A 27,146-nucleotide genomic window follows, 5' to 3' on the forward strand; every position below is an offset into this window, starting at 1 on the left:
CCTGGCACAGTTTCAGGCCATTTCCTCTTGTTCCATCATCTGATACTAGGGAGGAGAGACTGACTCCCACATCACTACAATCTCCTTTCAGGTAGCTGTAGAAACCAGTGAGATGTCGTTTCAGCTTCCTCCTCTTCATTAGTTTTGTGGAAGATCCAAATTGCTTTCATTTACAGATATGTATCTCTACATTATCTATCAAAATGGTGTTAATTTATGTTACCAATTACAATGAAAAGTCCTCTGCTACAGACACACTGGTTTCCCTACAAGAAGGAAGATATCTAGCAAAGAAGTCAGTGAAAATGCATGCAGCAAATCAAGAGTAGTAAGGAGCTGCTGAAGGAGCTGTGTCCTGAGCAGGCTCTGGAGGCACCTGTTTTTGTCTTGAGACTATCAGCAAGTACTTGTCTGGGAGAGGAAGACAAGGAGGCCCCCCTATCTGACTCCACACAAGCTAGGCATCACAATCCATGGCACAATGGCAGACAGGTTATGCTTTATAGGCTATAACTGCATCCCCATTGGTCTTGCTACAAATATAGCACCCTGGCCTCACTCATAATGGTGGAGTTGCCATCCCTGGGGCTGTTCAAGGCAAGATTGGACGTGGCACTTGGTGCCATGATCTAGCCTTGAGCTCTGTGGTAAAGGGTTGGACTTGATGATCTGTGAGGTCTCTTCCAACCCTGGTGATACTGTGATACTGTGATAACTGAGTCCTGCAGTGGTGACAGAGAGAGCAAATGTCCATGCTGAGGTGGTTCCTGTAGACATTTGGTGCACAGGCAGCCTCATAGTTCTTTCTCCAGGGCTGAACCTCTTCAAAACTGCATCTGTTCAAACAGGGAGAGTTTTGCTGCCCATGTCTGATTGAGAAATGCTCTTCAAAAGTCCCGTGTTTGTTCCCAAAGTGCATGGGAATGCATATTGTGATATATGGAGATTTGGCTTTCACACAGTAAAGTATTCACAGGACTTAATCAGTAAAATAACAAGGTAGCTGGTGGTGTTGGGAGTCACCAGGATGTCCAGGACTGAAAATAACCGTGCTGCAGTGAGAGTCGGGAAGATCCAGGAGGCCCCTCTGATTGATTGTTCCAAGAAAAGACAAGAGGGAAGTTCACCTTGTAAAGAAGACCAGCTGTTGTCTTGATCGAAAGGGATAAGAGGTGGAGGTTAAGGGAGGTAAGGGGTAGTGCTTAAAAAGACATGCAAAAGAATATTAATATGTATCAAGATAATACAACGTTATCTAGTCCTTATCCCAGATAAGCCTTATCACCTGTTCTTAGCGTGTGCCTCTATCAATTTTGTTATTTGCTGTACACCCAGAGTTGTTTGCCTTCGTTTTGTAAGAAAGCTTTTAAACTTAAATTTTACAGTGAGTTCATTACTCACAATCTGGGGGCTCATCCAGGATTACCTTGCCCACAGGGACTCCTTGGACATCTGGACAGAGGGTGGCCTGCCGATTTCAGTGGTCCAAAAGAGGATTTGGGAAGACCCACAGGAAGCAGGTTCCAATCTACAAGAATTATAGAATAAAGGCAAGGGAATAATAAAGGCTCCTGATTGCCATGGCTGCCCATAATTCTTGTGCATGAAGTCCCAGATAAAAAAAGGACTGTGAGTATCATCTGGTTAGGCAGGTTATGAGGTCAGTGAGTGTGTGACTGAGACATGAATGAGACAGTCCAGATTCGTGAAGCAAGTGCAGAGTCCTTGTAATGGAGTTTCCATCCACCTGAGAGGGAATCAGCTGGTGAAGGGATGAAGTGGTTAGTGATGGACGAGTGGACCTCAGGAAATGGGGCAAGAGTCAGGTAAAGAGACTAGTCCAGGGAAGAAAGGGTGCAAGAGGGTACCCACAGACATTCCCCTGGAGCAGAGGTCCTCAAACTTTTTAAACAGGGGACCAGTTCACTGCCCCTCAGACACTGTTGGGGGCTGGACTATAGTTTGGAAAAAAATGATCATATTCCTATGCACACTGCACACATTTTATTTGTAGTAGTGCACAAAAAACCCCCCAAAAAAACAGGAAAAAGAATGCAGTATTTTAAATGAAGAACAATTGTAATCAACAAAAACAAATAATACTTCAGTGTGAACTTTGGGCCTGTTTTGGCTAACAAGATGGTCAATGCTAGTCATAGCAGTGGATGCAAGTGATCATCAGTTACTCTGGATCTGATTGGAGATTTCAGATGTTTCATTCAGGAAAAAGTTTGCTGACAGACACAGATGCTGCCAAAGATGGCTGCAATTTTGAATGCATGGTTCCTGAGATTATGATATGTCTCTGAGGGAAGAGATGCATAGAAATCAGTAAGGCTGCCTGATTCGAATGCACCTTTCAGCAAGTCACAAGTCTGTAGTTTGGCCAATTCCATTTGGTAAATCGGATCAACAGTTTCAATGTCAACAGAAAATGGGTTCTGGAAAAGCTGTAGGTCCTGTTCGTGGAGACAAAGCTCTTTAAATATAATTTGAAACTCGTTTTGCAGCATGTTTAGTACATCCATACATGTTTTGTTTGGGAATTCAACTGTTGGTTTTTCTGCAGACAGGTTTTGAGTTGTGGAGAGATGTCAGAAGTTTTCCTCCTTTACTTGGTTAATGAGCAGGTTAAGGGCAAGGTTAAAATGGTAATTTTTTGTATGAAAGAGTGGGCAAAGGAAAACTTACATTGGCCACAGCTTGGATGTTAGGAAGGCTGGTGATGTCAGGCTCTGCACGTTTATGTACATTCTAAAGGACCTTTCAATCAGGAAGAAAGTGACTACGCAGCATGCTGGAAGGGAGGTGTCTGGGCTGAAGCATCAGTAAGTATTTTTTAAGTAAAAGAGGAGGAAAAATAAACAAAAACTAAAGACAAATGGGAACCTTTAAATCATCTGCCTCCCCTTTATAGTCCACCACCTACAACTCCATGGAAAGTCTAGCCCCGGGGGAGGAGGTAGGTCCCATGCTACCTTTAAGATGATCAAACAGGATATCACGTTCAAATCATGAAAATAAAAAGGGCCAGACAGAAATTAGAAGGAGGAAGAACAACCTTACCATAAACAGAGAATCATCAGAATCAGAGACAGGAGGGTCTGACGATACTCAGTTATATCCATTAAGAGAGGTTCCATTGGGGCGTGGGGGGGTTACTGGAGGAATTGGGCATGTTAAAGCACCTCTCACTTCTACAGAAGTATGGATGTTTAAGAGGGAATTAAAGGGGCTGTTAGAAGACCCCCTAGGGTTAGCAGAACAATTTGACCAATTCCTGGGACCTAGTATTTATACATGGGAAGAGATGCAGTTGATCATGGGAATAATATTTACCCTCGAGGAGAGTTAGATGATTAGGACAGCAGGGATGCAAATCTGGGAAAGAAAATCAGCAGGCAACACCAGGGGATCAGAAATTACCCCGTGCTGCACCAAACTGGAATCATAACAATGTCCCTGGAAGTGTTCCAGCAAAGACTGGATGAGGCACTTAGTGCCATGGTCTAGTGGACTGGATAGGGCTGGGGGATAGGGTGGACTGGATGATCTTGGAGGTCTCTTCCAGCCTGGCTGATTCTATGATTCTATTTTATGATTCTATGACCAGGGGAGACAAAATATGGTTGATTGTAGGAACTTGATCATCAGAGGAATTAAAGAGGCAGCACCAAGGGGGCAAAATACAAATACAGCATGTCATGGGCAGCAAGGGAAAGAATAAACTCCTAGTGATTGGCTAGAGAGACTCAGGAAGAATGTGCAACAGTGTTCTAGGATCGATCCTGTTAATCCAGAAGAACAAATTTTATTAAATGTAAATTTTGTCACCCATTCATGGCCAGACATAAGGAAGAAATTGGAGAAAACAGGAGACTGGCAGGATTGAGGGTTGCAGGAATTACTGAGGGAAGCTCAGAAAGTGATGTGAGAAGAGATGAAGAAAAAAATGAGGGTAAAACCTAAAATTATGGTAGCCATCATGAGGGAAGCAGGACAGATTAAAAGGAAGGGTAGTATTACGAAATCTTCACCTGCCCAACCATCTCGAGCACAATACAAGAACAGGGAAGAGACCCAGACTGCGGGGGGGGGGGGGGGGGGGGTGGGGGGGGGGGGGGTGGGGAGGAAATTCCAAAAATGGGACACCTTGGGGTCAGAATTTGGGCTACAATCATAGAATCATTTCATAGAATCGTAGAATCAACCAGGTTGGAAAAGACCTCCAAGGTCATCTAGTCCAACCTACCACCTAGCCCTATCCAATCAACTACTATCGTCTCATAGAATCATAGAATCAACCAGGTTGGAAGAGACCTCCAAGATCATCCAGTCCAACCTAGCACCCAGCCCTAGCCAGTCAACTAGACCATGGCACTAAGTGCCTCATCCAGGCTTTTCTTGAAGACCCCCAGGGACAATGCCTCCACCACCTCCCTGGGCAGCCCATTCCAATGGGAAATCACTCTCTCTGTGAAGAACTTCTTCCTAACATCCAGCCTATACCTACCCTGGCACAACTTGAGACTCTGTCCCCTTGTTCTATTGCTGGTTGCCTGGGAGAAGAGGCCACCCCCCACCTGGCTACAATGCCCCTTCAGGTAGTTGTAGACAGTAATAAGATCACCCCTGAGCCTCCTCTTCTCCTCATGGCAGCAAGTGCCTCATTCAGTCTTTTCTTGAACACCTTCAGGGATGTTTCTATTGTGGGAAGGTTGGACATTTCAAAAGAGAATGTCCACAACGAGAAAGGGATTTCAGGATGTTTCAGGAGGAGCAGCAACAGGGGAGTCAGGGGCTCTTTAAGCTGTGGCAGAACCATCGTTGAGAGCTCTTGAAAAAATTAAAAGTGGGACCCCAGAAGGGGGTTGTGGAGTTTTTAGTGGACGCAGGAGCAGAGCGCTCTTGTGTTGCCCGAGCTCCCTCAGGATGTATAGAGCGTAAAGATTTCATAGGAGTAACAGGTGCTAAAGGAGAAGGGTTAAAAACCCCTCTCATTAAAAATGTCAAAGTAGACAATGAAGAGAAACTAGGGGTAGGGGATATTTTGGTTGTCCTTAGTGCAGGATGTAATTTATTAGGCAGAGATTTTCAATTGCAATTAGGAATTGGGGTAGTCCCTAAAGAGGGACAGATGACAGCAGCTGTTTTTAAATTGAATTTGGAAGACAAAGCAGATATTCATCCAGAAGTTTGGGCAAATGAAAACAATTTAGGCAGACTAAATATGGAGCCCCTAAAAGTAAGCATAGACCATCCTGAGTTACCCATTAGAATAAAACAATACCTAATATCTAAGGAGGGTAGGGAGGAATTGAAGCCACTCATAGATAAATGTATTAAAAATGGAATTTTGGAATCCTGTATTTCATAGAATCATAGAATCAACCAGGTTGGAAGAAACCTCCAAGGTGATCCAGTCCAACCTATCACCCAGCCCTGTCCAGTCTCCTGTACAATATCTGCTCACAACACTCCTATTCTACCTGTAAAGAAAAGTGATGGGACTTACAGGCTGGTACAGGATTTGAGAGAGGTTAATAAAAGAACTTTGACTCGGTTTCCAGTAGTATCAAATCCATACACACTCTTAACATCTGTTCCGATCACCACTGGTACAGTGTTATTGACCTAAAAGATGCCTTTTGGGCTTGCCCTCTGGCTGAGGATAGTCGGGATATTTTTGCATTTGAATGGGAAGTCCCATTGAGCCACAGAAAACAACAGCTGAGGTGGAGCAGGCTGGCTCAGGAATCCACTGAATCTCCCAACTTGTTTGGACAAACCCTAGAAAAATTATTGTTACCCTTTCACAAAGACAACAGGATGGCAGTGACATGATATCTGGATGATCTCTAGATTTCAGGGACAAACATGAGTGATGCTCAGATGATAACAATCAATCTTTTGAACTTCTTGGGTGGACTACGATTAAGGATAGCAAAGAAAAAGTTGCAATTTGCAGAAACAGAAGTCAAGTCTTTAGGACAATGATTATGTGAGGGAAATAGGAAAACAGACCCCAAAAGAGTCCAGGGAATTATCTCAATTCCTCCTCCCAAGAACAAGAGACAAGTTAGGAAACTATTAGGGCTTTGAGGATAACAAGCTCCTGGCAAAGTTGGCAGCTTGTGGCTTGGGTTCATTTTGATATGGGTCAAGAACTGGCTGGAAGGCCAGGCCCAGAGAGTGGTGGTGAATGGTGCCACATCCAGCTGGCAGCTGTCACTAGTGGTGTCCCTCAGGGATCAGTGCTGGGCCCAGTCCTGTTCAACATCTTTATTGATGATCTGGATGAGGGGATTGAGTCCAGCATCAGTAGGTTTGCAGATGACACCAAGCTAGGAGCAGTTGTGGATTTCTCAGAGGGTAGGAGATATCTGCAGTGGGACCTAGACAGGCTGGATGGGTGGGCAGAGGCCAATGGGATGAGACTGAACAAGGCCAAGTGCAGGGTTCTGCACTTTGGCCACAACAACCCCAAGCAGTGCTACAGGCTGGGGACAGAGTGGCTGAGAGCAGCCAGGAAGAAAGGGACCTGGGGGTACTGATAGATAGTAGCTGAAGATGAGGCAGCAGTGTGCCCAGGTGGCCAAGAGAGCCAGTGGCATCCTGGCCTGCATCAGGAACAGTGTGGCCAGCAGGACAAGGGAGGTTATTCTTCCCCTGTACTCAGCACTGGTCAGGCCACACCTTGAATGCTGTGTCCAGTTCTGGGCTCCTCAATTCAAGAGAGATGTTGAGGGGTTGGAATGTGTCCAGAGAAGGGCAACAAAGCTGGTGAGGGGCCTGGAACACAAACTCTATGAGGAGAGGCTGAGGGAGCTGGGGCTGTTTAGGCTGGAGAAGAGGAGGCTCAGGGGTGACGTCATTGCTCTCTACAACTACCTGAAGGGAGGCTGTAGCCAGGTGGGGGTTGGTCTCTTCTCCCACACAGGCAGCAACAGAACAAGGGGACACAGTCTCAAGTTGTGCTGGGGGAGGTCTAGGCTGGATATTAGGAGGAAGTTCTTCACAGAGAGAGTGATTGGCATTGGAATGGGCTGCCCAGGGAGGTGGTGGAGGTACCATCCCTGGAGGTGTTCAAGAAAAGCCTGGATGAGGCACTTAGTGCCATGGTCTAGTTGACTGGCTAGGGCTGGGTGCTAGGTTGGCCTGGATGATCTTGGAGGTCTCTTCCAATCTGGTTGATTCTATGACTCTATGATTCTATGATTCTAAGTGGGAGCAATCTGTACGGACTCAAGACATGCCTTCAGAGTGATCCATAACTTTGAGAATATCTGGGAGGAAAGGAGTTTATTATATTCAAAGAGTAAGAGTTTAATTAATGAAGGGTTAATAAAAGAAACCCTGGAAAATTTAAAGCTTCTGGAGGAAATAGCATTGGTGCACATAAAAGGACATCAAAAAAGGATCAGTGTAACCACTCATGGGAAGAACTTAGCAGATACTGAAGCTAAATGAGCTGCTGAAGAAGGAATTGTGATGTTGCTACATATAAAATGATTAACAGAACCCCTCCCTAATCCTGTGTTCAGTGATAAAGAAAAATCTAGGTGAAATTGGGGGAACTGAAGATCAAGGTGGCAAACGGTGCCTGCTGGATGGCAGGCAATTACTACCCAAATCATCAGCAAGAAAAATGTTGGAACAATTGCATCAGAACACCCACTGGGGTACCAGGGCTTTATGTGATCATTTTCTAAGGAATGTTGGCAAACAGAAACGGGTTAGATTTTAAATACCTACAGTAGCTGAGAATTTGTTCACTAACCTAGCAGAAATATAGCTAAAGCTTTGAATGTAACTAATTGTTTTGTCTGTGGGGGGACTCATATGGGAGAACACTGGCCCTGGGAATCTAAAGAAACAAGCATTAGCAGGCCTGATATATGGAATTATAGTAGAATCATAGAATCATAGAATCAACCAGGTTGGAAGAGACCTCCAAGATCACCCAGTCCAACCTAGCACCCAGCCCTATCCAGTCAACTAGACCATGGCACTAAGTGCCTTATCCACTATGGGCATTACGAACCAGTATTGTTGGAGGATCTTGCTGGCAAGGGAAATTAAGATCAGGGAGGGGAGTGGAGATGGGAAGTTTGATGTGCACTGTGATATGGATTTGGAATGAAACCCAGGGTAATTGGACATGGTGGGGTTCCTCCTCCAAACCAGGTATCCTAAGCCAGGCTGGAAAAGAATGGACCCTGCTCAGGGGATGTGCTGACAATTGACACCTAAGGGGTTATATTGGCTATGTGGAAAATTTGCTTATTCAGAATTACCCTCCAGTTGGACTGGAACCTGCACTTTAGGAAGTATATGCCTTAGATTTTTCCTCCTACATTTGAGAAGGGGTGAAAAGCTGGGCATCCCCATCTATTCGAAACTAGAGAGACAAAAAAAGAGATCTCCAAACTGGAAATTGAAAGGAAGATGAGTGGCCCCTGGACATGATAATCCAATACTATGGCCCTGCCATTTTGGCTGAGGATGGCTGCTGGGGTCACTGTACTCCTGTTTATATGCAGAACTGCATCATTCAGCTTCAAGTGGTTCTTGAAATAGTTACCAACAAGACAAGTGATGCTTTGACCCTCTTGGCCAAACAAAACAGCAAGATCAGAACCACAGTACATCAGAATTGATTTGCCCCAGGTTATCTGTTAGCTCAAGAGGGAGGTGTATGTGGAAAATGTAACTTATCAAATTGCTGCTTGCATATTGATGATGAAGGAAAAGTGATAGAGCAGATAGTCACTGAAACAGACAAAGTGGCCCATATCCCAGCCCAAACTTGGAGAGAGGTGATGGGGGATTTTGAGAAATGGTGGTCAGCAAATTGTTGGAGCCTTGGAGGCTTAAGAACTTTATTAATAGGCATCAGTGGTAATTCTCTTAATATTGTTAATAATTCCCTGGCTTATTAGCCTTGTTGATAGGAAAGAAATGTGGAAAGATGGGAATTTGAGATTGTTAAAAAAACAGATTCTGAAGCAAAAATCAAGCTGTGTAAGGTGGAAAAAGGAGATGATGAGGTCAGAATTATTTTGGAAAAAATCTGAGAGAATGGTCAAGTATGAAATGGTATCTAAGGCTCAAGCCAAATATAGTAAGAAAAAAGGGGAATTGTGATATATGGAGATTTGACTTTGGCTCATACGACTTAATCAGTAAAATAACAAGGTAGCGGGTGGTGTTGGGAATCATAGGATCATAGAATCATAGAATTAACCAGGTTGGAAGAGACCTCCAAGATCATCCAATCCAACCTATCACCCAGCCCTGTCCAGTCAACCAGACCATGGCACTAAGTGCCTCATCCAGACTTTTCTTGAACACATCCAGGGATGGTGACTCCACCACCTCCCTGGGCAGCCCATTCCAATGCCAATCACTCTCTCTGCCAAGAACTTCCTCCTAACATCCAGCCTGTACTTCCCCTGGCACAACTTGAGACTGTGTCCCCTTGTTCTATTGTTGGTTGTCTGGGAAAAGAGACCACCCCCCACCTGGCTACAGCCTCCCTTCAGGTAGTTGTACACAGCAATGAGGTCAGCCCTGAGCCTCCTCTTCTCCAGGCTAAACACCCCCAGCTCCCTCAGCCTCTCCTCATAGGGTTTGTGTTCCAGGCCCCTCACCAGCTTTGTTGCCCTTCTCTGGACACGTTCCAGCACCTCAACATCTCTCTTGAATTGAGGAGCCCAGAACTGTGTCCAGTTGCCAGCATGTCCAGTTGCCAGCGTGTCCAGGACTGAAGACAACAGTGCTGCAGTGAGCATCGGGAGGATCCAGGAGGCTCTTCTGATTGATGTTCAAAGAAAGGGCAAGAGGGCAAGTTCACCTTGTAAAGAAGAGCACCTGTTGTTGTGATTGAAATGACTGCGTGTCCTGGAGTCCTGTATACCCCAAAATTCCTCTCCCTCCATGGTTTGAATGGGAAAGGCCAAAAAACCTGTTCCCCACCCACTGCCCTGCAGGCATGAAAGAGGGGAGCAAGGGGCCCTTCCAGCACGAGGGGTGCCCTGTGCAGACACCTGTGCTGGATTCAGGCTGGGGGTTGGCTGTGGGCTTCGTGCCTAGGCAGTGGTAACTCTGCTCTTTGTCCAGGAAAAGTATAAATATTGGGGGACTTCCCACCTTGGGGTTCCAGCCTTAGAGCTCTCCCCCGTCTGGATAGTTCCTGCAGAGAGTTCCCTGGCACTCCGAAGGACAAGCTCCTGATGGACAGGACCGTCCCTGCTTTGGACAGCTTCCCACATAAGCACCCCCTTTATGCAGGCTTGATAGGCTTTAACGAGCCTCGGGTGTCCTTTGGAAGAGAGAGGGCTGACAGGCATCTGGAGCGCCCTTTGTCTCAGCCAGCCTGGCTCACCTGTGAGTAAACTTTCGGGTCAGCCTGATTGGTAGTGGTAGCTACTATGTTTAGTAGCTTAGCCTTTTCCAACTCCTGAGTTCTAAAATAGTCAAATTTACCTATGGTATCCTTTAAGATCTTCTCAATCAAACTGAATCTGCTAATTAAAACTAAATTAATTTCTGTATATAGTTTTGGGCTCAGGTTTCCAGGAAAACACAATAATTCTATTTTAATAGATATTCCTGACTTGGCTGCATTAATTCCCTGCCTCCACAACACTGAGGGGTGGGGATTAAGGGGGAGTAGTGCTTTAAAAACATGTAAGAGAGTATTAATGAATATGTATCGAGCTAATACAATGCTATCTCGTCCTTATCCTACGTAAGCATCATTGCCTGCTGTTCGTGTGTGCCCCTAGCAACTGTGTTATTTGCTGTGCACCCGGCGCTGTTTGCCTTCAGTTTGTAAGAAGCCTTTTAAACTTAAGTTTCAGAGCGAGTTCATTTCTCACACTACGGCATCAAAGTCAGGGGCGATTACTGATTTGGACGGTGCGGTGCAGTGACTCACGCCGTAGCAATGCAGCAGAACTGGCCTCCTGCTGGCAAATCCTATCATGTTAGCCCGCAGGGACAAGGAACCGACGATCCAGGCCTGCTCTGCGGCTCCGACCCATCGAAACGCGTGTCAGAGGGCACTGGGATGCCAACCCACATGCCTGCGGGTCAGGACTCAGTGTCCCACGCAGGACAGCAGATCATGGAAACAAGGTCACAGCTTTTGCTGACAAGGGGATAGGCAGGAGAAAAGCCGGGGTGTGTGTGGGGGGAGGGGGGAAAAGGGGGGCTCTTGCTTAACTTCCAGAAAGGAAATATTGCAAAACAAACGTGAGCGATTTGGCAGTGGGTAGGAGCTGAGGCTGGAGCAGTCAGCCCATCCAGCTGTAAAATTAGGCGACATGCTGCTGCCATCTCCTGGCATGTCCCCAGTGGGCGGAATGGGCGCTGGGATGCTGGATGCAGTCTGGGCTGCCCAGGATCACCCAGGAAAGCTCCTGACCAGCTAAGAGTGAGGCCACGCTGTGCTGCTGAGAGCCGAAAACAGCAGTACTGTTGGTCCCTAGATGATGCCCACGCTCCAGCCCATACCCCCAGAGTTCCTCACAAGTTATCTTAACCAGCATGCGTCTGCAGTTTAGCTGCATCCCAGAGGTAATGAGTGCTCCAGACACTCACAACTCTGAAAAGGATTTTCTGAGGAGCTTTATTTGGGATTTTGGTGCCCAGAACCTGCTGCATGACATCGTATGCTCATGATAACAAGCTGTGGCAGCAGTTGCACTGGACCAGCTGAGCACTGGTGGATGGCTTCTGCAGAGATGGCCTCGCACTGAAATCTCTCTGACCCTTGACCTGGTTCAGTTACCGAGCTCACAGCATGACTTAAATGTTACCTTAAAAGGAAAGCCATTGTGATGCCCAGCACACTAGTGCACAGTGTGTTTCCACTCTGCAAGCAAGCCTGGAGTTAAGATTACTTTTAGTCCTGTAACTCCCCGTTGCGTCATTTGTGCTCAGAGCCTTCCTGGCTAAGCGAGGAATTTCCCGGCTCTTTGTAAGGGGGGATGGGAAGGAGATTTTGGCTCCGGTACTTAGAAATTGCTGGGAAGAATGAAGGCACTGGGTCACTCTACCACGAACACCACACATGATGGAAAAACACGTCAGGTGCTTTCGCTGTTCAGTGTTAGAGATTACAGCTGGCCAAAATGGGTTTGTTATGCCCCAGCAACCGCTGATCACCCTGAGACGCACAGGGCTGGCAGGGTGCCAGTGTCTGTGGCTCAGAGGTCGTTGTGCTGTTGCTGCTCAGTGCCTTTCCTGGCTGGACAAACCTGGGCTGCTTGTCCCCCAACTCTTCTGAAGGCTCTGCTCGCCCCTGGCCATGGGGATGGAGAGCTGTTTCCCAAGAACTCTGCAGAACGTGTACTCTCTGCAACGATGCATTTCCTGCGGAAAGCAGGGCACTCCTGTAACTTGCTGTCCAACCTTGTTTCCTTTAAGTACAGGAATCAATGCTGCTCTCACAGTAGCGAGTCAGTCAATAAAAACAAAGCTGCTAGTACTCTATGTGCCCTGAAACTGCACAAGTGTGCTGATGCTCAGCATCAAGGAGCTCAGAGGACACAGAAAATCCAAGCTCCCCTAACAGCTCCAAGGGTCTTACGTGAAGCAGTGATAAATTAAATGTTAACTAACATTACAAAAAACAGTCCATTGTAACATTTGCACCCAAATAAATACCAAAGTGTTAACTGGCATGATGTCTCTTCTATGGCAGAGACAAACAGTGCTGGAGATGTGGCATGGAACACCCCACTCCCTTCCCCGTGCTCCTCCTAAGTTTTGCCTGGATATGAGCCTGACTACAGAAATCAGAAGTTCAGCCAGAAAAGGGAAGTTATTTTTCCTCAGGTGCTATCCTTGAAGACACAGCTCAGTACTTAAAAAGCATAGCTGGAAGTTCATGGTGGGCCTGTGACAGTCCTCCATCTATTAAAAACAAAGTCCCAAACCCAGGTAAAACTGAGTGCAACATCAGATGGAGACAGGTGTGCGATTCCTTCCTTGGAAATGAGTCTATGTAACCAGACAGCATTATGCCCTGCTCATCACTCCCACAAGGTTATTCAGAATTGCATTTTCAGATACTGTTAACAATTTTCATCAGACCTAAACAAGCCTGCCTGAAGCAGCAGTCCTACACCTTTAGCACATGCAGCTGCAGGCAGACAGAGTTACCCGTTCCCTGGCAAGATCCCTATGCACAAAAGAATACCTGTCCATGGCCAGCAGTGGGAACAGAACTAGTCACAACCAATACCTAGAGGAGCTCAAAGAGCATGTACCTGCGGCAGAACTTGCCCATATGCTCAACTAGGCAGCCCTTTGTTCTGTTTGTCCCTTTCTTGCCTGTTAGGTAGTGCCCAGATTGTTCTTCCGTGGTTACTGCTTAAGTCAGCCTTACAAAACACCAATTCCAGTGCACACAGTAAGCATGGCAATTTTGTTTTCACGTATTATGTACTAGACAAATGCACCGTTCAGGTTAACAAGTTTGGGTAACAAGAAGGAAGACATTCAAAACTGACCACAAAGTAAATTGTAGAAAGCAGAGTTTATATGACAATAAACATGCAGCTTGCAAAAGAATGAAGATAGTGTACTGGTATTAAAACACATTTCCATACACAGACAGCTTATGCAGCAATTTACAAGTTTGACCTCTGGCTGGAGTATGCAAGCCCTTCAAAGCTGGCATTCAAATTATCAGTAGCTTAATCAGCCATACATGAAGTACATAGTAAAAACTGACTCAATGTTTACATTCGCTAGCCATCCATCCAGCATCAAGGCACTTTCGTTGTTAGTATGTCTCTGTGTTCCACGCTTCCTCTGCTCACACAGCGACAGGTACTGGCACAGCAACACTCATGGTAACCTTAAGTAAAGGCTCCTTAACCCCAGGTGAAAGCACTTGGTTTCTGGATGATCCATTGCTGTATCAAAGCATCAGGCTACATGTGAAACTGGGGAGTTGACCAGGTCCACTAATGAATGTGCTTCGATGTGAAGAAAAGCAATGTGTTGCCAGTTTCAGCACTGCAGAGAGCTGCTCCTTTATCGTGCCTACAATCACTGGAGAGCAGCTGGTGAGGGCTGCAGATGTTTCAGTCCAAGCAGGAGGACGTGGAGCTTTCCAGCCATCTGTTGACAGTTGTGCCATACGTGTTTTTCATCTGCTGTTACAGAAATGTGCTTCTGCAGAGTATCAGTGACTATTGCATAAATGCATATATCCCCATCAATGTTGTCTTTGCAAATAAAAACAAGTACTGGCTAAGGCTGCATTCTGGCAGGTACTTACCACCCATGCTCCCTCTGCACTAACATTAAGAGGGGGTGGGAGAAGCGGGCAGTTGCTGAGATCTGGCCCTTAAGTCATTAGACTTTATATTTATTTGTATCAAATCTCGTGGCCTTTAAAATGCACCCTTGTGCATTGCATCAGCACTGCTTTCATTCTTAGGACTGGCTCAGATTGCACAAGTACAAAGGAAAACAACAGTGAAAGCAAACACATGGTTTAGCCTTTTTTTTTTTAAACTGATCTTTTCACTTTTAAAGACAAGAAAGGTGAATTTGTGAGTCCAGTGCAAGGTAATTAGTTTTACCTTCCTCCAGATTTTTGCATTTACCCTTCCACATTGCTGTAGTTTTCTGGAACAGGAGCTAAGCTGAAGACTGCAGGGTTGGCTGTAATTCCCAAATGGCTGCTTCATGACAAAAGATTCAGTATTTTTGTTATAAATTGCTCCCAAGTAACATTAAAAACAACTCTTAGAATTTAAAATGGTTATACATACGTATCCTAGCAAACAGATGAGAGGTTACAGGGGATTAATGAAGTTTTACAATCCATCAGCCAGTAGAATTTTTGTATCCAAGTAAGTTAATCTTAATTATGACATCTGTTTCAAGGAAAATAAACCAACATACTTGGTCCCCTTTAATGTACATAAATGACAATTTAAAATGTGTATATCCTGGAGTGGGGCTGACTAATCCGAGTCTCTGGAGTTTCAGATCCCACTGTGAAGTCAATGCCACAGTAGTACACACTGATGGGGGTCTCAAACATTCAAGACCTGACACAAATTAACCAGGTTCAATTGCTGGAGTAAAATAAGCATGGTGAGTCCCACTGGGACAGTACTGGGCATACTAATGTAAGTTTTAACCACCTGGCAGTGCTCATGATTTACAAAGCTGAAGCTGTGCACCCCACCTTAGGCCATGGGTGCCCAAGAATGTGACAACCTTCACATACAAACTCCCCCCTCATCCTTAAGCCAAAGTTTCTTCCAGTCCTGAAAACCAGCATTTTAGGCTGCTGTAGCACAGATAAGCAGCACATGCTTGTCACAAATGCCCCAGAACAAGGTTTAGAAAAAAAATTAGAAAACTGCCAAGTTAAGGCAGTTTTATTTAGTTTACTACAACAGGGCCTGTGAAACATAATCCCATGATTTTCACTAGAGTGGGATATGACATTCCCAGAGTAACTGCCTTGAAAGTAGGCCAACAGACCCTAGAAGCAACTCCCAACAACCATGGTTCTAAGAGAACCATCACAATGCAAGTACAGAGACAAATATATTCCTTTCTCCTGTGTAAAGAGAAGCTGTTAGCCAGCAGGTACTTAGAGAGATGTCTCACACATGCTAATATTGGAAAAATATTTTGTATTTCTACTGCTCTCCCTTTCCTGCCACCTAAGTAACAAGGTCTTTACCTGAAAAATTCCACTCCAGGAAATAAATATGGACACAAAAGTGTCAATACTGAAGTGTGATTTGATTTTAATAATGCCTTTATTTTGTAAAGTGCACCATAGTACTGAGGGGGAGGGGACAGGGGGGGACACAACAGGACAGACAAAAAATATTTTTATTTACTATATTAGGGCCAAGTTCAGAGAATTTTAGTGGATGGCTATAACTACACTCCAGACACTCTAAAAACCTGTATGCAACTGTTTGGTACAATCAGCTTGCTATGATCTGAAGTACAAAACCAAGTTAAACCCTGAACACTTCGTGATATAATATTTGGCACATAAGTTTAAGAACAAGCTGTAAACCTGTTTATATGTGTTGTAGCTTCTATAAGCTATTCACCCATTGGTATCCCTTGCTTAGTCTTTAGTGAGGTCTACTGCTTTAGCAGGGTGGGTTAGACTAGATGATCTCCAGAGGTCCCTTCCAACTCTTACTATTGTGTGATCCCAGCCCTGGATAAATGTACAAGTCTGAAAGGTAAGACTCTGCCAGCCAGAACTCTCTCTAGGATACACTCCTATAGAGTTTTGCAAGTTTACTACCACTGATCCACAATCAAAGATGGCAGAGGTGACAGTCCACAACACTTACTAGGACAGACCTTTAAAAATGAGAACCTCTTGATACTGTTCAACACTGGAAATGTTGATTAGCAAGAAAATGCCTTCCTGTTACACAACAGAAAGGCAAACTGTAACTTCAGGAATAACTGAGGTTGTCCCTCAGATATGATACATGCTATCAAAAATAAGTATCACCAGATCACAAAACACAAATGAAAAAAAAAAAAGAAAAACAAACAACTAAACAAACCATCTGCATATTTTTGGAAACACCCAGGCCTTTAAAGCAATGTCCAGACCAAGTATCCATATGGTGGCTCACATTTCAGAGATGAGCAGGAGGTGGATTAGATGGACATGGCTGTAGGGCAGTTCCAATAAGTAGGGTAGTTCTATTAAGCAGGCACATCGTTGCTTAGTGGAGACTTTTCCTTTCACTTGTGATTTCTGCAGTAACTATGTTTGCATAGAGAAGACAACACATTCCCAGTACAGTACCTGCTATTATTTTCCAGTAGGAATGTATTTTGACAAAGGAACCTCTGAAAAAACAAAGGACTCTGTCTGCTGTCTTGTGACAGCACAGCTTTCATTAGGATCTTGCCCTGTAGGTGGGAGTTTGAAGGTGTTGAGGTGGAATGGGAAGAAAAGGAAGGGGACTGGTTTCAAGAAAGGTAATTATAATAAGCTGCAACATAGCCTTTTGGTTTAAAAGAGTGTCCAGAAACAAAAAAATACTCCTGGGAGAAGGGAAGTGTAGTCTACCAATTTTTTTTCTGCATTCTTTATCAGTTTTAAATATTCCAAGCTTCAAGAAGTAACTTATGAATTTACTCCAGCATTCCATTTATTTTTAACAAAAGCAGACACATCTGAACATTTATATATGTGTAGCTGTCCTTCCATGCAAACAGTTAGATGAGGACAAGAGAAGTTGAAACTATATTGACACCTGCCTTTCCAAGGCCTTTGGAAAGTACACTGCAAATGACCAACACTCCAGGTCACAGCATAAAAGGTTTCAGGTGGTCTTAAATACATAATTCATTTACTGAAGGAGAAATAAAACCTTTCTTCCATTGTCACAACACAGCATTTAGTGTTCTAAATTAAGGTTTTGCTAGTGTCAGATTAGAAGGTTGACTAAACTTAAGGAAAAAGGTTAATGTTAAGAAAAAAGAAAATATACAGAGTGCTGTGAAATTTGTAGTTATCACTGGAGAAGAGGTTTCTTTTCATATCAATTAATTTTTTCTTTAAACCCTGGTAAGAAATGCCAGTCTCCAAGAAATGTATCTTCTTCAGTAAAATGAAAACTGTATGAACAAGTTAACAGCAAGATATAAGAGGAAAACGAATTTCAACAACCACCTAAGTTGCTTGTGGCTCATGATTGCTGATAGATATATACCACCAGCAATATTCAAATTCAGGGTATATAGATTTTTTTTTTCTTCCTCATGGGAGCTTCATTGACTTCAAAGCTTTAGTTTTTTTTTCCCCACTTTCAGTTTCAAGGAGGTCCTGTGGCATCAGCAGTGAAGTTACAGAACACTTAATCACAGTCCACCAGGAAGAAAGTCACATTCCCTTTCTCCTGAGCAGTTAGAAAAATGGTAAAAACTTACCGCTTGTGACTTGCCTTTCCAGCTGCATACAGCAAAGGTGCACTTACTAAAACAAAGGCAGTTTATATGAGCAGAGAGGTATGGTAAAACCTGACAGTGACCTGGGTACAAAACTTTTAAGTAACTCTTAATCTGTGTTTTCACCTGGATTTTTTTTTAAGCTTTTGAACATGAGACTGACTTGCTGTGTGTCAAGTTGCAAGGCACATCTTTCAGCCAAACTTGTATAGTTCGTGCGTACGTACATCTAAATATAGGCAGAGTATGGATTAGTATGGTTATCATTCAGTCGAGCAACTGTGGCGTCTTCCTACTAGCACACCACAGCAAGTTCTAGTTGGTTTTTATAACAGGGATGAATGTGATTTGCATATCTGGTAAGCTGGAAATTAAAACACTGGGCCAAGTCAAAATTCAGAAAGACAGTTGAGTTTCTGAAATGCATATGACCTGAGTATTCTTCCATGGCAGAATACTACGATTTGGTCTTACTTTTGCACAAAGATGCTCCAAGCAACAAAAGCTGGCATTTTAGGTTGTCGCAAATGGATGTGTTTCTTCTAGGTCTACTGGCTGATGTGATTAATTGAAACTTGCTGTTTTCAATCACATGTGAATCTGGTATGACAAGACAAAATCCCAAGGTAGCGTAAAGGCTTCTTCAGCTATCCAGATATCAGGGTTTTATGTAGTGCATAAAGGTAAGTCTCCAGTAGGTCTGAACTGCAAAACACGGTCCTTATGGTACTTTATCAAATTATTCTTCACTTAATGTCAATATTTCTATCTGCATTCAGATAAAAATATCTAGCTTAATTTATCAGAAACACAGGAGAAAGTGTGAACAGGCACTAATGAAGGCCTACACAAAGCCAGTCTCTTCTTTCACTGAGGCATATAACCCCCTTGTCTCACAGTCTGTGGGAGGTAACTTTTTGGCATTTCATCAACTGATGGTGGATTTTCTTCCACTGTTTCAGGTCTCAGTGTCTGTCCTTTAATACTTGTCTGTAAAACATCTGATAGAGCAGCTTCCTCATTACTTTTTTCCAGCCCAAGGCACAACAGCTGTGAACTCTGACCTGAGATCTGCAGTTGTGCAAATCCAGCAATATCCCCCTCATTAGATGAATTAGTTTGCTTTGTTCTTTCAAGGAACGGCCTGTCTGTGTTGATTTCATCTTGACCACCGTTTTGTTTAAAATATTGCTGCTTCTGTGCTGTACTGTCACCTCCTCCAGAGTGATCCTCTGACCTCTCTTCTGAATCTAGCAGTGGCTGAGTCGACTCAGATCTTGAAAAGACTTGTACAGGTGTCTGGTCTCTGTAGCCATTAAGTACTACAGTTGAATACTGCACAGTACTTGAAGTGTTTTGTGTGGTTTCACCTTCATCACTGTCAGAGACGCTTTGCCTGGGAGAAGACATGCATGAGGATCCCCCAATACCACTGCTGTGCCCTTCTGAAGTACTTTTTTCCTTTTTAAGCAACTCAAAGGGTTTTAGATCTTGTTCTGAAAAAGACTTCTTGTCATCAGCTTCTATTTCTACAATGCTTACATCTGTAAAGCTGCCTTCTGGGTACATCTGATCTTTGGAACTAAAGTTATGCTGAAAAGAAAGAGATGGATGTTGCCTAAGAGGAGGGATACGTTACAAATAAAAAACTCCATTAACCTTCTGATTTTTTATTCTGTAATCATTTCAAACTTCTCCATGTTTTCTCCTAACTAAGTCTGCAATATCTCCAAAGTACCTGTTAAAGAATGAAGATTGTAGCTTTGTTTCCAAAACAGAGCCTTAACTATGCAAATATTCTAACACCATAGCAGGCATGCAAGCTTTGCTCTTATTTTAATTATTCTCAAGAGCCATAAAAATAGAACCATTTGCTGTGCAGCACAGGAGCATTCTATATTGAGAGCCATACATATGCTACTTGAAGTAGTGTACTCCACAGCACTTACAGAAGTTAGACACATTTTACTGAATAGAATTTGCTATGGCATTCACCCCAACTCCGGGGACATGCATTTTGCTGCCATATCCTCGCCCACTGGGAACAGTTAGGAACTTTCTCATTTATGACTTAATTGTGCAAACAAGTCTTGTTAAGGTTTTAAGGATGGGAATCATGAATTCTATTTGCTTAATCCTGATTACCCATGAATGAGTAAAATAATTAGGACTTGACCCTTCCAACTAGTAAACTGAATATAATTCAGTGTTAAATTCTGCTCTGTGCTGCAAACTCAGGGCCATGCATTTCTAATGATAACTCTACTGATGCCATAAAGTCTTCTAACTGTATCACATCACAATATCATGAAACTTGACATTCAGGTTTTTTCCTTGAAATCTATGTCTGCTAGAAGACATCTACTAGTTAGTTTGTTTGAAATCTTGTGGGCTAGGAAGATATACGCAGAAAAATTATTATTACCTTAGATGGAACTTGAGGGGACCACTGAGCAATGTTACTCTTGGATGGATCAGGGACAATAGGCCAGATGTGCTTTTTAATTCTGTAAAGGATGAAAAATGGTAAAAATAGAGGATGCACTCCCCAAATTGCTATGTCGACAGCAAATACTACATCACCTAGGCCACCACTTAACATAGCAATTCCTCAGAAGTATTTATTTCCAAATAGGACACTTCCTGCACTTTACACCTTTGGTAGAAGCTGTACTACGCAGCAAACAAAGCACAACACTGTAGTTGTAACTCTTTCACATATGTAGCCAACCGACATAAGGCAAACCAACAAATGGTAATGGTTTGTGACAGCATCTTCATATTTTTAGCACTCTAGAGCCTACAGAACAATTCTTCAGACAAACTCTCTGATGCATGTCATCATAAAAACACACTGTTGCTTCTCTAAAATAACTACGAACATCACAATTGACAACCTCACAGCTAAAATGAAAATATTTCAAGAAAAAAAAAAGTCTTTTGTAACTGAGCTCTGACATTAAAGAATGTAATACCTGTTACTTAACAAGTGAAGTTTCCATAGATAAATCACCTACAAACAAACTAACTTTGAAACTGATGGCATCTCTCCTGCTTAAACAGGCTCCAGCAGCAGAACCTCTGTAGGAAAACTCTGAAGATCATTGCAAGATGGATTTTTCAAAGCATTATCTATTAGGAACTATTTTAGGAGCCAGCAGGGAGGTCAGAACGAAACAGCAACAAAAATCCTGTTCACTAAGCAGAAAGACAGTTGACTAGGGACATGAGAGAGGTGCTGCACCTTGCCGGAAAGGCACTGCCAGCAGTAACCTTTCAGCTAAAGCCACAGACAAGAGCACTGGAGAAGAGGGAGCTGGAAGAGGCAAATGTTTCCCGGCTGATAGCAAACAGGCACAGTTTGACTGAGTTAATGCAAGGCAGGTAAGTAAAATGGCCTAATTTTTTGTCCATAAAGCTTAAAGTTTTCTAAAACTGTCATTAAATAGATGAAACATGGCCTGCAAACTGATTGTCTATGCCTCACAAACTAGGGACCATCATTCCACTCTTACATCAACATAACTAGTATATACTGATCAAAACCTAACAAACCTAATCTTGACCTATTCTAACAAGAAAAGGAGGAATTTCCTTGCAGGATGTAGTCATGGAACATCTAGTTAGCATGCTAATTGCTAATTCCATATTAGAAAAGGCCCCGCTATACTAAAATATTTATCACTAAGCCCTGCATGAGTGCTTTTTTTTTTCTGGTGTAGCTACATAGTATTTACTGAATTATTGCCACCTCTCTGTTAACACCAAGAAATACCAGAAGCATAAGAAAAATACTTTATGTATACTTACAAGTCACGTTTGTTGAAGCAAAACAAAACTCCAAGGAGCACAATCAACAGGAATGCCAGACAGACAGGTACAACTATGGCTTCAATTTCGCCCTTCCCTGAAGAAAACCAAGAGAAGCAGTTATAACCCACTTTGGCAAGTAAGGAACTTAGCAGCAACATCCATTCCCTCAAGGATCGTGAGAATCTGAAACCAAATAAACCTGTAGAGCTTTGCCTTAAATTTCATATTCAGAAGAGTCTTTATACCGTATCAAGAGAGTCTTGTTAGTGAAAAAGTGAAAAGCTCTGTCACAAAACTCTAATGACTGTAACAATGACAGAGCAGGTACTTTTACAGCCTGGGAAGATAAGACATTAACATTTATGTGAGTTCACCTGCGGTCCAGGTGTTTCCATAGCCTATTGGCTGCTGTAACAACATCATGTCAAACACATAGTGCAAGAAAAGTCACCAGTAATCCATCAGTTTATTCTGTACACAAAAATACCTCTGCTAGCAAGCACTTAAGGTAACATTACCTGTTATGAAATTATTCCAATGGTTAAGTGAACTTTATAGAATGCCTGTGCCATGTGACCTATCACACACTTCTCCCCTTCAGTGGGATAGGGAGAAGAAAACAGAGCAAAAGGCATGAATGTTGTCACAAAGACACGGAGCTCACTCAGCAATTATGGCCAATGGCAAAACAGACTAAACTTGATAAAAAACAACAAAATTGTTTATTACCAATCAGGTCAGGGCAGGATGAGAATCCTACTCTCCTCTCCACTGCAGGTTTTTCCAGTAGTTTCTTAAACATGTTACCACAGATGCTACCACCAGCACTGACTGGCATGGCCTTGGCCTGGTCTGAGCCAGGAAAGGTAACAACTTCTTACATTTATTACAGAAGCCATCTCTGTAGACCCTCACTATCAAAACCCAAATACATTGGGAAAGTGCACCACTATGCAGAAAAAAAAAAATCAAAACTTGCTAAATCTAAAGAAGTGTTTTCTGTATGTTCAGTTAATGTTTTTCCTTTTACCATTACAAACAGAAAGCACTCTCTAGAGGTGAACTTACAAAACATTTAACTCTTTAAAATGAGTCTGCTGAGAACTGCAACAAACTTGAAGTGTGGTAATAATGACAATGCAGAACCTGAGTGAGTTAGGAATCGCATGTGCAGACTGGCACCTAGGTTAGCAGATCCAGATGCAGGATAATAAAGGCCAACCTACCTTCAGAATAAAAGACTCTGGACACTATGACCAGAGTAGGAGCCATCAGATGCCAGAAGAGAAGATGAAGGCACTGAGTAAATCCTAATGACTCACATGAACTTGGGACAAAAGAATACACAGAACATGGTACGTTTGTCAACATAAACCAGGAATCCAGGAGATGTACAGAGAAGCTATCCTCTGCAGAACCAGAAGAAATCTGACTGAACTATCGGTTTGACTACTTGATAGCCTATGTTGCACAGAGCCTTGCTCTACTGTTGCAACATTACTTACCACTTATACTAACTGTGACCTGTGGGAATTGAAATAGACAAGTTTCACTGCCCTTACTTTTAGATTTTAAAATTATTTTTAGATTTTTTTTAAATCAGCTATTTTGGAACAGGAGGACAGTCACTGACAATCACACAATTAAAGCACTAAGATGATAAATCCAGTTTCCTTCCTTAGTGGTATGACTGCCTGAAAAACCATGGAAGTTGTATATTTCAGCGGACTAGATCTGGGGAAGAGCCTTGGAGAATGTTTAGAGCCATTTTATTTAAACTATCACAAACAAGTTTTGAAGGATGATTAACAGCTTGAGGAAAAGCAAACCACATCTATTGGAAACTGTCCAACCACCAGTCAAGGCTGCTACTAAGCTTTGACAGGCACACCAAAGGGTGCTGATCCAGGAGAAGAGTAAAAGAGCCCTATGTGACAGAATGCATATAAGTAACCTGGGGCTGTGATGCAGAACGGTAACCAGTTCATCAGTGGAGATGTCCAGTAAGCACTGGTGTCTTCCTGGCTCAAAGTCTGGACTATGCTCCACCACTGTGTGTTGTAGTGCATTCAAACAGCAGTAGATGGAACAATTACATACATATTTTAAAATTAATAAAAAAGGGGGAGATGTGGGAATTGAAACAGACAAATTTTCACTGCCCTTATTTTTAGAGACAGCATAGAGGATAGCACTGAGAGGGGTAATTGGTAAGGAGGCAAAAAGCAATTAGTGAGCTACGAATCAAAGCAACAGAAAGGCCTTGATGCTCCTCATTCTCCTAATATCTACCCCAGCACCTGGTTCCTTTTATGGCTTTAGCTTTGAGAGGAAAGGCTAGCTATCTTTTAGATTGTGGAAGAAAGTTTTCTGTTATGTCAGCTATTATAGACTGTCTGTTGTTTCCCTGTAGCCACTGTGATAATGACATATAACTCCTCTGACTGTTAAAATAAACATTCTCACTTAAGTTCTCACTGGATCCAACACATGGACTGTGACTTTCTCCTGCAGTGTCCCTTACCAAATTTTTGTGTAGTAAATGTAAAGTCGGGACCACTCCTGCCTCCTTCATCTGTGTATGCCATCATCCGCACAGTATACAGCGTGTCACTGGTTAGAGAAGAAAGGGTATACTCTGTCTTGGAAGGATCCACTGTCACAGCTAAAGAGAAGGAAAAAAAATACATTAGTTTTGAACACAATTTACAGATCTCCACGAACATGGTAGCACTGGGACGCCACTCTATCTTAAGACAGCTTTAGTAGACTGCATGGCTATATGGAAAAATACAACACAGACTATGAAATCTGAGACCAATTTGATTCTGTTAACTGTTAGGATTTACTTTCTTTCCTGATGAATTTAGTCTCTTTCTTGCTGATATTTTGTTTAATGTGCTCTTGGGTCTTTACCCCCACTGGAACGTAGCTGCAAATTAAACAAGTAGTAAAGTTGAGGCTTAAGTAGAATAAATACATTATGTGGTGGAAGTTCCATAATATACCCAAAACACATGTCAAAGACACATCTTAAACATGTACCTACATGCCCACCTTGTTGTTCCCCCTCACCCAGCCCTTTCTTCCTGGAAAGATATGGGAAGAACAGACAAAAGCCTTAGTGCCTCCCAGTCTGACACAGAAACACCATATTTGGCCTTGTTTTGCACCCTGCTTTGTTTCTGGTAAACACAGGTCACCATGATGGGCATGTCTATCTCCCTTTTTTTTTGACAAATAACCTAGGATTTGCTTTAGGGGCATTTTTATCTCTTGCTATTGGTCCAAGACATTCGACAAAATGCTTAAAAACTTAGCCAACTTACTTGTTTGCTGCTGCCGTGTTTTGTTTGCTTGCTACCTGTCCTGCCTTGCATGCCTCTGCACCATGTGTAGCTGGGAACCTGCCTCTCCCACAAACAGAGGACGCTGGTTCTGCCCATCTCCCAAACTAAGCAAAGGGTCTGAGGCTGCTTGCCTGGTTCTGGGAAGCAGCTACCCACCTAAGCTCAGCCAAGCCTGGGTAATGAGTTGCAATATCAGGGACCTGCTCCTGGCCAATAGTGAACAAGGTCAGCCCTGTGCACTGCGTTTCCAGACTGCTCCGAAGCCCATAAGCCTGGATCCTGCTGTGGTCAGGTTGGTCAATCTGGTAGCTTCCTGAGAGCCATGGAGGATATGTCTTGTACCCATGGATTTCTCAGGAAACGTGCAAGCAGCGAACCCCACCCTGAACCATCACCACCTGGAAGAGCCACCACGTGGCCAGGACTGTTCTCCTTGTTTGTGCATCTGCATATAATTTTGGATTACCAATACTGAGACGCAGGACAGTAAGTAAATCAACTCACTCTTTTCTGACGTTTGTGAAGGTTAATGCTTGTGTTTAACTTTTAAGTGGCAGTTTGTGCCGTAAGACTCTCTTTGATTGTTTAAATGTCTAAACTTTTCCTGAAGTTGTTCAAATCAATCTGACTGTATAGACACATTCTGCAAACATATCTGTACAGGGTTAGCCCTCCTGGAGGGAGTGATCGTGAACCTGACTCCAGGTGGTCTTGACTCCTCTCCAGGGGTGGATCTGAATACTACCAGGTGATGGTTAGTCCACTCTCCCTTCCTGTTTAAGATCTGTAAAGCAGGGGGACTTCCTGCTCTCCCTCCCTGCCTGCCAGCATCACACTGCCTGTTTCCTGCTGCTCTTTGTTGTACCACGTGGTGGACAAAACCCATTGCCATCAAATCTGGTTGTATATTTACATGTTTTAGTCTTGTCTTCCCTTCCCTGTATCTTTGTAGTTTCCCTACCTCATACACCTTTTATTTATTGTAAAACTTTACGTCTTTTAACTTCCAAATCGCAGTTCAGGTTATTTATTTGGGTGTGCTTACCTTTCCTCTCTCTACATCTAATTCCTTTTCTTCTGGGAAAGAAGGGGGAAGATAGAACCAATAACAAGTTATAGGATGCCCTTCCCTCAACTATATTTGAATCTCTGGGAGATTTGAATTAGAACTGAGACACATATCTTTACCAACCACTTAACAGAATTTGTGTGTGTTGACTGTAAATAAGTTGTTTGTGGAATTTCTTTCTTTATATGTTTAATAAACTATTTAATATTTTTTGTATTGGCTTCATTATAACTCACATCTAACCCAGATTCAAACCCCTCCTAAACACATGGCTAACTAGAAATAGCTAGTTACTAACTAGAAAATAACATGGTTAACTAGAAATAACAATGTGCTAGTTTGAAGCTAGCTAGAATGTTTTGGGGAGAAGAACTAGATTACAGGCTATGAGAAGAAAACAATGGTGATGTCTACTTCACTCATAAGCTTGCTGAGATGTATAAGAACAAGAACACAAACACAGATAAGGGAGACGCTCTCTGTCTGGGCTTTGGGCTGCAGCTCTCTCTAACCTAACCTGCTGTCTCTGTGATTAATCTACCTGCTTCCTAACCCCCCTGGATGACCCTTCAATCTTCATTGGGCATAGGGCAAGATCTGGGGTAAGGGAGAGGAGTGGGAGGAAAGGTGGAAGGGCAGTTGAGAGCCCTCCTAGGGACTCAGGTTTCTGGGAGGGCTGTTGTGTTTCTGTATTACCTTTTAAATTGTATATTTCTGTATATAACTGTATATATTGTAAATATCTGCTTGTATATTGTGCTAAGCTAAAGCTTTCAGAAACTAAACTCAGCACCCTGACACACGAAGATGGGGCATACTGAATTCCTGATTAAGGACTCTACTGTTTTCTATAGAGGACAGCTATGCTTCAGACACAGCTGTTATGGAGGAGAGCGGTGGTTTCCCCCACCTCCTCCCAGAACAAGTACTAG

At 43.2% G+C, this 27,146-nt stretch overlaps 1 protein-coding gene across 2 annotated transcripts in view; it reads right to left on the reverse strand.

The window, feature by feature from the left end:
• Window positions 1-13,530: 13,530 nt before the first annotated feature.
• The window catches only part of IL6ST (interleukin 6 cytokine family signal transducer), a 40,176-nt gene continuing 26,560 nt past the window's right edge, over window positions 13,531-27,146 (reverse strand). The window contains exons 13-16 of one of the 2 annotated variants that reach the window (XM_064176700.1): window positions 24,320-24,460; window positions 21,793-21,889; window positions 20,408-20,489; window positions 13,531-19,575 (exon numbers count right to left, since the gene is read on the reverse strand). In XM_064176700.1, coding sequence (XP_064032770.1) covers window positions 18,850-19,575; window positions 20,408-20,489; window positions 21,793-21,889; window positions 24,320-24,460 — 1,046 coding nt within the window. In that variant the 3' untranslated portion in view covers window positions 13,531-18,849. Of the gene's footprint in view, window positions 19,576-19,601; window positions 19,721-20,407; window positions 20,490-21,792; window positions 21,890-24,319; window positions 24,461-27,146 lie in introns of those variants that run through there. The other variant, XM_064176701.1, reaches the window with a different exon arrangement.

This window comes from Pogoniulus pusillus, chromosome Z (assembly GCF_015220805.1).
Source record: "Pogoniulus pusillus isolate bPogPus1 chromosome Z, bPogPus1.pri, whole genome shotgun sequence".
Classification (NCBI taxonomy): Eukaryota; Metazoa; Chordata; class Aves; order Piciformes; family Lybiidae; genus Pogoniulus; species Pogoniulus pusillus.